The sequence below is a fragment of the Saccostrea echinata genome, unplaced genomic scaffold (genome assembly GCF_033153115.1).
Source record: "Saccostrea echinata isolate AGI-Se365-2 ecotype Australia unplaced genomic scaffold, CSIRO_AGI_Sech_v1 ptg000003l, whole genome shotgun sequence".
In the NCBI taxonomy this organism is placed as follows: domain Eukaryota; kingdom Metazoa; phylum Mollusca; class Bivalvia; order Ostreida; family Ostreidae; genus Saccostrea; species Saccostrea echinata.
Genome location: NW_026889752.1, coordinates 10684402 through 10700136, shown reverse-complemented (window position 1 = coordinate 10700136; position 15735 = coordinate 10684402). Strand labels below are relative to the sequence as shown.

At 36.9% G+C, this 15735-nt stretch overlaps 1 protein-coding gene across 1 annotated transcript in view; it reads right to left on the bottom strand.

Moving 5' to 3' along the window:
• The window catches only part of LOC133178456 (E3 ubiquitin-protein ligase RNF213-like), a 173737-nt gene that overhangs the window by 124026 nt on the left and 33976 nt on the right, over window positions 1-15735 (bottom strand). The window contains exons 11-12 of the mRNA XM_061313153.1: window positions 9659-9800; window positions 500-636 (exon numbers count right to left, since the gene is read on the bottom strand). Of these exons, the coding sequence (XP_061169137.1) occupies window positions 500-636; window positions 9659-9800 (279 nt within the window). The remainder of the gene's footprint in view (window positions 1-499; window positions 637-9658; window positions 9801-15735) is intronic.

The following is a 15735-nucleotide window of genomic DNA, read 5'->3' as shown; positions in this document are numbered from 1 at the left end:
TTGGAGAGTTGCTAAATATCATATTGATTTTAAAAAAAATGCAAGAGTTGTTTAATTAGTTATAAAAGATACAGACGCATTAAACAAACTTTTCTTGGTTGTTTACGTCAAATGAAATCCTTGCTGAACGCAGTGTGAGGTGTTAAATTTTATTTCACACCAAAAATAAAATTTACCGATCGTACTAATTTAATGATTTTAATCTAGTTTTTAGCCCTATAAAAAAGTCAAATGTGGTATTACCTAGAAAAGGGGAGCTAGTGAATGTATCATTTTGAATAATACAATAGTTGATATCAGCCTGTCAGACAGCTAGGAATTATTAAATCATGTTTTTAAACTGTTTTGTAAAACGGCCCCCTTTATGTAACTCAATTTATTCAATTCCATCAGAAAAATTTCCAATTATTTTGTTAATTACTTGAGCACACTTATACCAAGTGATCAGAAAAGTTTACTTGTCAATAGGCTAAAAGCTCAGATTAATGGTTTTACAGACCAGTTTCTGCGAGTCTCCTGAGAATGATCCCCAGATGTTCCACACTGAGATAGTCTGACACATTGGAGGAAATGGAGGACAGGAATTCCTCCCACAACTGTTCTAGGTCTGGAATAAGGGTGTCTGCTGCTGTGTTGCTACAAGGCAATAAGCAACATGTATATGATTATTATACTTTTAATGAGATATTATTCAGTCAGAAATATTCAATAATACATTAAAGAAGAGGTTCTTTAGCATGGAAAAATGTCTGTTGACTAAGGTCAGGAGAATTACCTTGCAATACAGCAGAACTTTTAGCATAACCCAATGCTTATAGAATTAACAAATTTCACATTCATAAAGTAGTATATTTTAGGAATGACTCTAATTCTTGGCCAAATTATTTGAGTATAACCTGGTTTGGGTCAGTTTACACCTTATAATCCGCGAAGCAGATTATAAAACAGCGTAAACTGACCCAAACCAGGTTATACTCGAATAATTTGGCCAAGAATTAGAGTCATTCCTTATAATTTAATTTTAAAATCATTAAATAACTATGGGTGTAAAATTTCGTTGCTTTTTATTAGTTCAAATTTGCCGCTCAATAATACAACCATAGTAACGGAAGTTACGGAAGTAATGGGAAGCGAGGGGAGGTAAAAACTGATACATAGGCTCAGCAGCTTTGTTGTTTGTTTACATGTGGAAAGATCGAATTATTGTTTGAAGTTAAAGGTACATTTATTAAATCTGGAATTTTCCATGAATCCCGAGGACTGGATATTAGAGGATTGTATGGATACAGATGATTCAGCTGGTTGTCGGGGGGGGGGGGGGGGGGGTGTCCCCATACCAAACCAGGTTATACAGAAATAATTTGTGTTCCTTTTTGGATATTAACCAATCAAAGGCTAGAATACAAACAGAATTAAATTATATATGATTATCATAAAAGTTTTGTAATAAACTTTGATCATTTTGAAGAAGTTTTAAACTAGATGTGTCAGTGTGACACTTTTTTTTTGTAAAAATGCAGAAATCAAAACAAAACTCTTATTTAACCTATAAGGTGTTGTGATCGCTAAAATTGAATTTTGCTAACAATTCATTCCACACTGGAGATGATCATTATATATCTTATCCCTTTTAAATTACTTCTCACTAAAATTCAATACTGATTTTTTAAAGACAGATGTTAAAGATTGCTTGAATCAGAGCCGGAGGGACCATTGAAGTTATAATTTTATTCCACTACAATGTATATAGGTGTTACACACTAAATCGGTTGAAAATAGGTCACTCAATAGCTTACCAAACGACGCACGACAGACAGGCATCTATAACTTAAAAAAGCACCTGAACAGCGTTTTTGGGCGTGAATGAAATTTTGTCGTCATGTCCGACAAAACCAAAAACCGAAGGAAATGTCCTTAAATGAAATCTCCAATAATGGCTGGATGGAAAAGTTAATTTTCATCAAAATTAAAATCTGTTATAATAATTTATCTATATATGTTGCCAAAATATGGCTGAAATTTTGCCGACTCGGAGTTAAACAATTATTACTCAATCAATCTGTAAAATATGTGGTCAGTACAATCAATACTCAATTAATTAGGACTTACAACATTTCATTTTTTGTACATTTTACCAGGTTGTACTATACAATATATTGCTATGGAATGAGAAAGTCTTCTTTTTTATGCAATAATTAACGTTTAACATTTCTAAGCTACTCCGAATTCATTTTTTTTTTATCAGTATTATTTTTTCGTAGTCAAGAAAATAAAAATTATAGTGTACGCCGACAAAGAACATAAGGAGTTAATAAGACCTAATCCTGTAAAGTTGATAGAATGATTTTAAAAAGTAATCAGACTTAACTCAATATGAGTTAAGTCATATTATGGAAATGTGAGTAGATCAACTTCTTGTAACATAGTTAAAGAAGCATAACTCTTACAACATTATCATTACTGACTTTTGACACTACCCTTTACAATTATTAAGTTTTGACACATTCCCCTTTAATGCACATATATAAATTATGCGCGCGCCAATCGCAAATTCTTTCTGGAATTTCATCTCAACAAAAATTCAACAACCTATCCACCATAATCCAGTGATCACTTCATCCATTCCCGCCATCCAATATTAAATTTTGGGTAAAGTATATGATCATAGAAGCTACGCTACGTATTTACTGCTATTTATTTTGATTTGTTCGCTATCATGTATAATTCTGGTAACCGATTTCAGCTCAACCATCAGCCTTTCGGCATCATGCCGCCATTATTGTTGCATGGTTTCTTTCTCAAAATCCGAAGGTATTTCTGTTTACGAATATGAACTAATAACTTTAAACGGAGTTTGCATTAGAAGTAATTTTTAAACACAGTACTGTTGAGTCTGTAATTAATAATTTCATTATGTAATGTAAAGTTTCGTCGGGGCCGTTCAGGTCCGCTTAGCTAGCCAGTGTGCTATCATGCATTTGTTAAAACAGTAAATATAATTAGTCTTACGACTTCTTAGCGAATGTTGCGGTGTAGTAAACGGAAATCAAAGTCCCCCTATGCCAGGCCAATCAGGACCCCAGCTGAAGGGGCCATAACTAATCCCACTACGGTGATCCAGACTTCACAGCCAGCAGAAGTCCCGCAATAAGCTACCCAGGTTCCTCACCCATCAGTTGCAACCCTCAATCCTCCTTCTATAGGGAATCAGACATCTCAAGTCCAACAAACAATAAGGCAGCCCCCCTCCATGACACAATCTGAAATACAAGGCGCTAGTCATCCATAATCCCTGTAGACCCTGGACAGTAACCAAGACGTCGCAACACCAGAGCAATCCTTAGCAATCGCCATGCCATGTATGCCACCATCAAACTCAGGTGAAACTCCATTAATAAGCATTTCTGATGAGCTTGGGGTTCATGTCCCCCAGACCATCAAAGAAAAAATGTGGTCTAAACAATACACTGATTTGGTTAAAGTTCTCTATTCAGAAATAGACAATCATGACCTGCATAAATTCTCCATTGTTGAAGGTCAACTGGTCAATGAACCCAAACTAAAACAAACACAATCACAACAATTCAAAGTTGGGTAGATGCCTTTTTGATATTTTCAAGCATATACCTTGCTAGGCACCCTTCAGATATTCAGGTCATATTGAAATATATGCACACGGTACGCCTAGGTTACAGCAGAAACACAAATGCTTACTGACTTGAATATCCTCAAATTCAAGATGCCCAACTGTTACTTAATGGATTTACATCTGGTTTTTATCTGAATTATGCAGATCCAAGAGCCTATTTACAACCAAAAAACATGAGGACTAGGGAACATGTGCATGAAAATTAGGTCGCATGGCAGGTCCTTTTCCTAGCCCCCCATTTCCCAACCTTAGGTGTAACCCGGTCGGTGTCTTGCCTAAAAAGGACGGTGGAGGGAGGTTGATTTCAAACCTGTCAGCACCAACTGGCAATAGCATCAATGAGCATATTGACCCAATTTTATGTTCAGTCTCCTACAGTTCCTTTGACCAGGCAATTTCCATGATTCAAAAAAATGGCAAAGGGGCATTACTCTGTAAGATGGATCTGTCTAGTGCATTTAGACTTTTACCAATTCACCCTACAGATTTTTCTTTGTTGGGTATGTGTATTCAAGACAAATATTATTTTGACATGCGCATGCCTTTTGGTTGCTCCATTGCTTGTTCAACATTTGAAAAATTCTCATCTTTCCTGCACTGGCTGGTAGCGCAAAAGGCCCAAAATTACAATATCATTCATTACCTACGGGTAGATTATTTCTTGTTTGCCGGGAGACATAATACTTCACAATGTTCTGAATTCGCCAAAAATTTTCAGTTAATCTGTAGTGAGTTAGGCATCCCAATAAATGACAAAAAAACAGAAGGACTCTGTACAAGATTAAGTTCTAGGTTTAGGGATCGACACGGTGGACCAGGTAATCCTTATTCCTGACAAGAAGGTTATAGAACTTCAGTATAAGCTTGCATCGCTTGTTTCTTCCAAAATAGTAACCCACAAAGAAATGGAATCACTTTGTGGATCCCTAAACTTTTTTGCAAAAGCCATCCCAGGTAGCAGAGCAGTTAATGGCAGCTTTTAGAATACAGCAATTGGCATTAAAAATATTACTTCTTGATAAAGGTTACACAAGCTGTCAAAGAGGATGCTAGGGATTGGCTTACATTTCTCAAAGACTACAATGGACGTTCGCCATTCCCTGAACTATCTTGGTCAAGTAACGAGTCCCTTAACCTTTTCACTGATAGTTGTGGTTCCTAAGGTGGAGGTGCAATTTTTCAGAATCACTGGGCAGTTATTTCCTGGCCAGCATCATGGGGTCCAGATATTCGTAGGGATATCACCTTTTTTGGAACTGGTACCTATTCTCTTAACTATTTGGGTTTGGGCCGATTAGTTTACCGCAAAAAAATTATTGTTTAATACTCATTACTGACAACAAATTCCAAGACCAGCAAGTCTCAGAGGGTCATGACACTATTAAAGCCATTAATATTGTTATGCATTAGGCATAACATTCAGATTAATACCATTCATTTTCTAGGTTATCAAAATTCTACCGCAGATTCAATTTCTCAATTTCAGTGGGAAAGATTCAGAACCTTGGTTCCTCAAGCAGACAAGATTCCAGCCAGTATACCTCCGGCATTATCGTCTCTATTAGACCACATGTAGAAAGTTTGCTTGAAGCAGCAGTATAAAAAAAAACACTGCCTCAACTTACCAAAAAGGCATCAACTCTTTCGAAACCTTCCGTTCTAAATATAAATTTTGACTTGTTTTGGCCTCCACATGTCCACCAGATCATTAACTACATTGCATATCTCCGTATAAATCAAATATCCTATTCAACAGCAAGATGTTACTTAGGTATTAGTTACAAAATCCAGTTAGAAGGGGGTATTGACAACACTAAAGCCTTTATAGTTAAATGTTAGAAGGTTTCCTAAGGCTAAATCCGGCAAAAGACCTTCGACCCTCAATTCCTCTACAAATGCTACATCAAATGATATCAATTCTACCCACAGTGTGCTCAAACAACTGCCTTTCAATTAGCATTTTTTGCACTGCTGCGCATTAGCGAATTTACTTTCACCAGTAACTTTACACCGGTACTATCTTTTCAAGATGTCACCATTGACGAAGAAAAAATTTCTTTGTTTATCAAAGGTTCAAAAACCGATCAAAATCAAAAGGGTACCATGTTACAAATCACGTACAGTTCTCAAACCGTATCTTTATTCAAACACATGCACAATTTTTGGCAATTCGACCTCAAATACAAGGTCCCTTTTTCTGCCATCTTAATGCTAAACCTCTCACCAAATATCAATTCACATCACTGTTACACGAAGCTGTGAAATTTATTGAGACAGACATATCTATATTCAAATCACACTCATTCAGAATAGGTGGGGCTACTCATTTGTACATGCAAGGAGTTTCTGATGAGGACATTAAATCTAAAGGTAGATGGAAACCTAACGTATTAAATTCTTACATTAGATTTTAATAGTAATGCTTATGCCTGCAACGTTATCGTATTCTAACTGAATACTAAGATTGCAAGTCATACTGCTGTTTGGATTATTGGATCATCCATAGTCCATTACGCTGCCCTTTATGCCGACAAGCAATTTGGAAACGCTCATCTAGATCTCCAACAGCACAATATAACAGTACTTTGGTCTGGTAAGAGTGGCATGGTTTGGGAGAATGTAGAGCCTACAGTTAATCATCTTGTTGACCAAAAGGGACATCCCGATTTTGTATTGATACACTGTGGAGGCAATAGTATAGGCACTATACCATTGCGTAGACTTCAAAAGTATATGAAATTGAATATTGTTAATTTGCAAATCCTGCTGCTAAACACACGCTTCATATGGTCCCAAATACTCCCAAGAAATTACTATAGACACATGCTCTCAAACATTGCAGCTGAGAAAGCCCGCATAAGAATTAACAAATCCTTAGCACCATTCATAGTAGCACTTAATGGTGCATATATAAAATACCCAGATCTGCAGCAATATACATCAGAATTATATCGTGATTGAACACATGTGTCCAATACTGCTCAGGTTATATTTTTGAACACTATTCGCTAAGGATTACTCTGCATTGTACGTAGAAATGCCGAAGTTTACCCTCGACCTTCTTCCGTGTAAATACAGTCTCCCTGTCATGGCAATGGGGCAAAATTTTGCCTGCCTGTGGCGGATGTCTTCATGTATCAGATTTTATTTATCATACATGAAGACATATGGCCGAATTTTGCTTAAGCCTGCCCCGGATTCTGTTTTCTTCTAGGTTCGTGGCCAATAATTGGGATTATTTTAATTGACACATTGATGAAATACATTGAGTGATTGAAAACATTGATGCACTGATTGATTGCCAAGTTGACTGATCTAAACATTGATTGATTGAAAACGTTCATTCATATGTTTCTTGTGTTGTTTGATTGAAGTATTGATTGTTTGAAATATTGACTGATTGATCAATTTATTGAGTGTTGATCTTACATCATAACTAACCAAAGTCGATGTAGATCACGCATTTTAGTTTAATGACATATTACATAATACAATAATATAGTGGATTGATATAGTGTTTGTCAAATCTGATTTCAACAAATTTTATTATTAAAGCCATGACAAAGACTGCCAATACTGTGTTGTTGATCTATTCTATTGAAAGAAATGAATTTTACAAGGCAATAAAGCTTGATTCCCTCAAAGAATGGATACAATTTAATTTAAATTCCTTTTATAACCGACATCTTTACAACCATTTATTTCTTCTCAAAGAAATGATCAAAACTTTAAAATCAATTTAGAAACATATTTACATGCCACTTTACTGCATGATATGTTGATATGTACACGTGTATCAAAGTAGGCATAAACTGCAAAGGTAAGAATATAACCATGGACCTCTTATGTTAGTATTTCAAGTAATAACTAGTGGGTATTTTTTACCAAAAAACACATGTCTCCCCTTCTTTACAAACATTAACGAGTGCAATAATATGATCAGGGTCAAAGATAATAATGCAGCGCATCTCAGCTCAAATTCATCGATCTGTGTACAGAGTTTCAAGTCTTCATGTCAAAAGGATCTTGTTATGGTCTGGTCGTATTTTTCTTTATTTGAACTTGAACGAAGAAAGCGGTCAAGGTCAAATATTTTGATGCAGTGCATTTAGTCTTAATGTCTTTCCTTGTTCCTAGTTTGAAATCCAAATGTCAACAAGTTCTCAAGTTATGACCTGGACTATATTTTCGTGTAAAAGATTGACCTTAACTTTATTTATAGGTTAAGGTGAAAAATAATGTTGGCATTCACCCTTCCTCTATACCACCTCTCCATGTTCCAAGTTTGAAGTATTAATGTCAATAGTAATAGTATTTCAATTTTACCTTGATGAAGAAAGGGGTCAAGGTCAAAATTCTGGTGCAGTGCATCTTGTATCAATGTTTTCTTACTATGTTACAAGTTTGAAGTCCTAATATCAAAGGGATCTCAAATTATGGCCGGGACTCTATTTTGATGTAAAAGATTGAACTTGACCTTATAAATAAATCAAAAATTTTGGTGGCATGCACCCCTTCTCAATGCCATCTATCTATCTTCCGAGTTTGAAGTCTTAATGTCAAAGGGTATTTAAGTACGTACGGCCCGGACAAAAATTGATTGAAGAAGAAGAAGAAAATCGACAAAAACGATATGTCTTCCCTTGGAAGGGGAGACATAAATCTCTAAAATTAAAGATCGCATTGAAGCAAATTCTGAATTTAAAAGAGAGAGTTTCAGAAAAATGTTTTTTTGTAAAGAAAAAAAGAAGAAAAACATCAGCTAAAATTGAACTTGAAAAATTCCGTTTTTTTTCAACCCCCATTTGGCCCCAAGGGTGAAAATTACAATTTCAAAACCTTGGTACATCTGCAGAACGCTCCCAATTATCTTGCAAAAGATGAGATGGCTAATGTGTAGAATGTAGGAAGAGTTCTAAGAACCATGCTTTTTTGTAGAAAAGACATCGTTTTTGACCCCCATTTCACCCTAAGGGTGAAAGTAAAATTAAGAAACCTTATTGCACTCATACGGGACACCAACAATCAGCTTGCAAAAAGACGAAAGTGCTACTGCGTAAAATGTAACAGGAGTTCCGGGAACCAGAGTTTTTTTAAGAGAAAAAAAGTCGTTTTTCGACCCCTTATTTGAACCCCAGGGTAAAAAATGAAAATTTCGAAACATTTTCCATATCTAAAGGAAACCGCCAATCATTTTTCAAAAGATGATTTAGCTACTGAGCGGTAGTTACAATGTACATGCGTAAAATGTAAGAGGAGTTTTGGGAACCAGGTTTTTGAAAGAAAAACGCAATTTTCGACCCCTATATTGCCACCAGGTTGGATTTGAAATGCGAAAACCTTATTGCACATCTACAGGAGGCCACCTATTATTTTCCAAAAAAAAAAATAATTGGTTACTGTATAAATTAAGAGAGGAGTTTGAGGAAGAAGAAAGTGTAACAGACGGACGGACGGACCAGTGTAACAACAATATACTTGAACTTTCGTTAGAAAGTGTGGGTATAATGATTGAGAAAGGATGGGAAGTACATACACTATAACGACTATAAACGACCTTTTGAATCTTGTAACAAATGTTTAAACACTCACTAAGTGCCAGTATTACCTAGTACAATTATAAAATAGATCTTTTAAAAAGACTTGCATATTTCCAAAAACATATGAACAAAACAAACAGGTACAGAAATGCCTTTGATTAAGGTTCATTGATACTCTGATAAAAGAGATAACTCTTACTGGGAAAAATGTCTATTATTCCTTTATTAATTTGTCAAGCTGAAATGTCTTTTTTGTCCACTTTTGCTCCGCAACCCCAACTATAATTATGTTTATTTTAAATACATGTATATAATATTTCCCTTTAGGAAAAATCATAAACAACATTTTACATGAGTGAGCAGAGGGTATATGGACCTTAAATAAAGTTATCGTAAGCTCATTCGAGGGGAAAAAAACATTGTTATTTGAAACATTTTTAAAAATATTTAGTATATTCCCATCACTTACTCTTTATTCCACTGAAGTCTAGATAAGACATTCTGGATGATAGAGGAGATAGTCTTGTCCGTTTCTGTCCAGCCTTTATAATCCTTGATTTCCTGTGCCTGCAGATCTGCATGGTCCTCATATTCCATGCACCACACTATACCTACAGTAGAATACATACGTTTAATCTTAAGAATTTTCCTTTTTTTCTATGCTAGCAGCAGAAACATTTTGATAGCAAACATGTCCAATTTTAGAAATCATTCTATCAAATATAAAATAAAATTTGTCCCATTCAATAACATATAAAAGAAAAGACCCAAATTAACCAGTTTTCCCCACATTTAAAAAGAGGGGATGTATTGGATCAAAACCTATTACCACTCATCTGAACAATTCAGAAGGTATTCTGTCAATAATTCCGTTTTCTTCAGAAAGAGAGCAAAAGTAATTGCCTGTGATTGAGTGATAATGTTAAAAATCATGCTTTAACAATGACATTAAAATTGATACAAGAAAAATGTAGATATTTTAAAATCAATGAATACTGTAGAAAAAACCATAACACAGATAAGGTTATTTAGAATTTTTTAAAAAGTTCACCATATACATGTGGCAGTGAAAAAAATGAATAGCCACCCAAATGGTGTCATTTTCAATCAAGACCTGCACTCTTGGTGAATTCAAATCCTTATACAAGCACAAAATTATAAATATAAAGTTGAAAAAATGTATAATTTTTTAATTATTTTAACAAGACTATGTTATACTGATAAGAGCTCCACAGGCTAAGAATTTGTTCCCTCTCATTTGCCTCCCTAGCTCCATGGGTTTATTACATAACATAACGTGAATCCACACAGCATTGGACTATTTCAATATCAATATCTTGGGCTCGCAGTTTTGGAGAAGATTTTTTTTTGCTTGTATACATGTGAAACAATTCGGGAAAAGTTATTCCGGTACAAGCGGAATTTTAGTCATGTTTCCGCTAGATGGCGTTGTTGGTCACATAGGGTATAAATACAAGTGAAGCGCCAGAGTTGAATTTAATTGCGAAGTTGATGCTGAAGTGGCAACACAAGCGGCGGACCATTAAAGATCAGAAGTAACTTTTAGTTAATGATAATAAATAAATATTTAAAGCTTTAGACGTGACTGAACAAGTCTTTCCTGGCTTTAGATATTGTTTGTTATTAAGAAAGTGACTGTGGGAGCCAGCAAGAGCTGTAAAGAGCCGAACTGTAGGAACTGCGCTGTAAGAGCCAGTATTAAAGAAAAGAGCTGTAGGAGCCGGTATTCAAAGAGCCGAGCTGTAAGAGCCGGTAACCATAAGAGCCGAGCTGTAAGAATCGATCGCTCAAGAGCCAGCATACATGTAACTTTAATTTATTGTATATAATTGATTAAAGACAGGTAGTCTCAATATTTATCTGTGTATATTGCTTGATCATATATTTGTATATTTTGAACCTGCCAGGTCCTCAGAAAGTTAACTGGGGAAATTCAGCCGCCTCTGCTATTTATAATTACATTATAAAGTTTCACGCTGCAAGTTTTTGGTGGCAGCGGTGGGATACTACCTGGTAGTATTTTATTGAATTTTTTCTTTGTACAATATCATTAATCATGAATATTGATGAGGTCAATGCTACAATACGAGAGCTCGAGAGCCAGATTGCCTCATATGAGCTGGAGCCTTCACAAAGGAGCCACTCCACACCTGTAAGAACGCCAAATAAAAATAGTCAGGTTACAGACTCAGGGTTTGCAACCTCACATGCTGTGGATGATATTGAATTAGAAGAACAAACTGGAGCCAAGAGAAAATCTGTAAGATTCGGGGATCGGGTCGGTACTGCAAAGGAATCAATGAAAGATGAATTCGACCTTAGCCCTTATTTGAAAAAGAATGAACAGGAGACGCCCGGAAGAAGACGTGAAGATCCAGTGTCTAATGTAACCTTTAGGAGGAAGCCAAGAGCCTCGTCTCCCAGCACAGGAGTCCAGTACGCTACCAGTACGCGTGATACAAGCCCAATTCTACAATCTAGGGAAACATAAAGCCGGCAACGTATGATGGTTCGACGTCATGGCTTGATTATAAATCACATTTTGAAGCCTGTACAAAGTTAGGTAATTGGGACGAAACAGAGAAGGGATTGTACTTGTCCGTATCTCTAAGAGGCAGTGCTCAAGGTGTTCTTGGAAATTTATCAGATGGTAAAGAAATGAGCTATAAAGAGCTGACATTTGCATTAAGTGATAGATTTGCTCCACCAGATCAAGTAGATTTGTATAGAGCTCAACTGAGAGAGCGAAGACAGAGAGCGTCAGAATCGTTGCCAGAGCTTGGTCAACAAATCAGGCGTCTTGTGAACTTGGCATATCCAACAGTACCTGCAGATGTAAAGGAAACTCTAGCTAAGGACCATTTCATTGATGCCTTAGCCATATCTGATATTCGGCTGAGAATCAAACAAGCCAGACCAAAGAATTTAAATGAGGCTGTTAGAAATGCAATCGAACTAGAGGCTTTCCTGAAAACTGAACAAAGGTTGAGAGGCGTGAATTCATCTTTGAGAGCTGTTGGGCAGGACACATCTAGGGATGAATTACATGTAACAGTAGAGTTGAAAAAGGTGAACAATACCATACTGAATCTTCAAAAGTCGATGATGTCCATTGTTGGAGAGCTCAAAGAGCTAAAACAAAAACATGGTGATCTACAAAAAGACAAATGGACAAAGAAACTTGAATGGAAGGAAAACGCTACTTGTTATAACTGTGGCAAGAGGGGACATCTCAAAAAGGAATGTCTCTAAAACAGAATCCCCAGAATGTCAATAAAAACCATGTAGTGCAGAGAGGAACAAAACAAACAAAAGAGTCATGCAAAACGGAGTCTCCTGAAAAAGTAGGGATTACTGGGGATGCTGGTATTTTTGTTAAAGCATCTATTGATGGTTTTGATTTAAACATATTGGTTGACACAGGAGCTACACTGTGTCTTTTGGCTAAACATGTATATGATAAACTTCTCGAAAGCAACAGCTCACTTGAAACTTTAAAGAAAGTCAGCCAGCCAGTGCTATCAGCAAGGAATGACCCTCTTACGATTTATGGGAAACTCAATGTCCAATCCTTATAAATAACATTTTGTATAGCACCGAAGTTGTTGTTACAGAGTTGACTGTCGATGCAATTTTGGGGTTAGACTTTTTGATCGGAAACAAATGTGTTGTCGATTTAACAACGCAGATTTTGGAAGTAAATGGGAAACCCTCACCTTTGAATAAAGCGGGTCATATTGGATGTTACCGTGTTGCTGTGGCAGAAACCATTCATATACCAACTAGGTCTGAAATTGTCATGAATTGCAACTGTGTATACCTGACAAGGAGCCATTGCCAAGAGGTTTAGGGATACTAGAAGGCGATAAAGACTTTCTGAAATCTGAAAGAGGGATAATTGGCAAGGTGCTTGTCACGAACCAAAACTCCGTTCCTTTTCGACTGATGAATCCTAGTCCAGATGTACAAGTCATTCATAGTGGAACTGTTGTTGCGAATTTGACACCAGTTGATGGCATAGTAGAAGAATCACATCAAGCGCCAACAAAACAGTTAAAGGAATTACCAAAAGCTCTCAGAGAATTGCTTGATAGATCAAGCAAAGGACTGAGCCAGCAACAGACCGAAGAACTGAGGTCATTACTCTTGCGGAATGTAAATTTGTTTTCTAAAGATGACAGGGATTTTGGAAGAACAGATATTGTAAAACATTCCATAAATACAGGGTCAAGAGTACCGATAAGACAGCCTCTGAGAAGAACTGTTCACTGGAAGGACAATATAGACAAACAGATTGAAGAGATGCTCAAGTCAGATGTCATAAAAAAATCAACAAGTCCTTGGGCGGCCGGAGTAGTTCTTGTACGGAAGAAAGATGGGAGCCTTGCGTAATTATAGAAAATTGAATGACTCTACTATCAAAGACGCCTATCCTCTTCCGAGGATAGATGAGTCCTTGGATCATCTTTCAGGATCCTGCTGGTTCTCAACTCTTGATCTATCATCGGGATATTGGCAAGTTGCAGTAGATCCAGTTGATAGACCAAAGACAGCGTTTATTACAAAAAAGGGTTTATATCAGTTCAAGGTAATGCCGTTTGGACTGTGCAATGCTCCGGCGACCTTCGAACGGTTCATGGAGACAGTCTTGTGTGGTCTCCAATGGGATATATGTCTTATATATCTCGATGATATCGATATTATTGTGTTTAGCAAAACCTTTGAGGAAATGACAGAGAATCTGCAGAAGGTCTTTGATAGATTACAGTCAGCTGGGCTCAAATTGAAAGCAAAGAAATGTACTCTTTTTGGAGAGCAAGTTGAATACCATGGACATATTATCTCCAAGGCCGGAGTAGCAACAGACCCTAAAAAGATAGAAGCTATCAAACACTGGACAGAGCCGACATCTGTTAAAGAAGTAAGATCATTCGTTGTGTTATGCAGCTACTATCGGCGGTTTGTGAAAGATTTTGGTAAGATTGCAAAACCTTTGCACAAGTTAACAAACAAAGATGCCAAATTTAAATGGACTGAGGAATTTCAGTCCGCATTTGATCAATTGAAAGGTTTCTTAGTCAATGCACCTATACTAGCTTTCCCTGACTTCAGTAAACCTTTCTTTCTTGACACAGATGCGAGCGACATGGCCATAGGAGCCGTCTTATCACAGAGCCAGAACGGATCAGAGAGAGTCATAGCGTATGCTAGTAGAACAGCAAGGCAGAGCGAAAATACTGTGTCACCAAGAAAGAGCTATTAGCTATCGTCTCTTTCGTAAAATATTTTAGACATTATCTGTATGGACGGAGATTTCTGGTTCGTACAGACCATGGCTCGCTACGATGGCTCCTCAATTTCAAACAACCAGAAGGCCAACTAACGCGTTGGATCGAGATTTTGGGCATGTATGAGATGACTGTCGAACATCGCCCAGGCACTCAACACAGGAATGCTGATGCCCTCAGTCGACGTCCCTGTGGGAAATGTAAATACGATCCAGACTGGGAGGCTCACCTTCAGACGAAAATAGAAAAGGAGCCCAATAAAGTCCTTGGTGTTTTCAGTGGAAGCGAAGATGGTTCAAGTAATAACAATGAAGATGAAGAATTTTCTCTTGCTGATCTGCAGAGTAAAGACAAGGAAATTAGTCTAGTGATACATTGGCTCGCAAACTGATCTTAGTTACAGTGGAGTCATGTCAAAGTCATTTTGAGCACAAAGAAATATGCTGGAGTTAAAAGGTGACTTGCTTTATAGAAAATGGAAAGATGACAAAGGAACGACTCTCCAAGCGATCATTCAATTTCAAGACAGACGCAAAGTTCTGGCATACTGTCATAATCACAAAACAGCAGGACACTTAGGAGTCAGAAAGACACTAAGTAAGGTTAGACAAAGATTTTATTGGCCCGGTTTGCAAAGAGACGTGAGACATTATGTAAAAGGATGTGAAGTATGCACCAGATTTAAAGGTCTGACGAAAACAAAAAGAGCTCCAATGAAAACATTGGGAGCTGGTATGCCAATGGAAAGGATTGGTATTGATATTGTGGGAGAATTGCCTCGAACAGAGGTAGGCAATCGTACATAGTTGTTATCTGTGACTATTTCACGAAGTGGGTTGAGGCATTCGCGATGTCAAACATGGAAACAGTCACTATTGCCAAACTGTTGGTTGAACAGGTGATATCACGATTTGGGTGCCGGGATCTGTGCATTCAGACCAAGGCAAGCAGTTTGAAGGGAAAATTTTCACTGAAATTTGTAAAATATTGAATATCAAGAAAACACGTACAAGTCCTTATCACCCAGAATGTGATGGACTTGTCGAAAGGTTTAACAAAACCTTACTCACGATGTTGAGGACTCTTGTAGATGAGAATCAGTCAAACTGGGATGATCTGTTACCTCATGTGTTGATGGCTTATAGATCAGTGGAAAATGAGACCACTGGATTTAGCCCCAATTATTTGATGTTGGGAAGAGAGGTTGGTACACCTCTTGATATTCTTTTTGAGATAC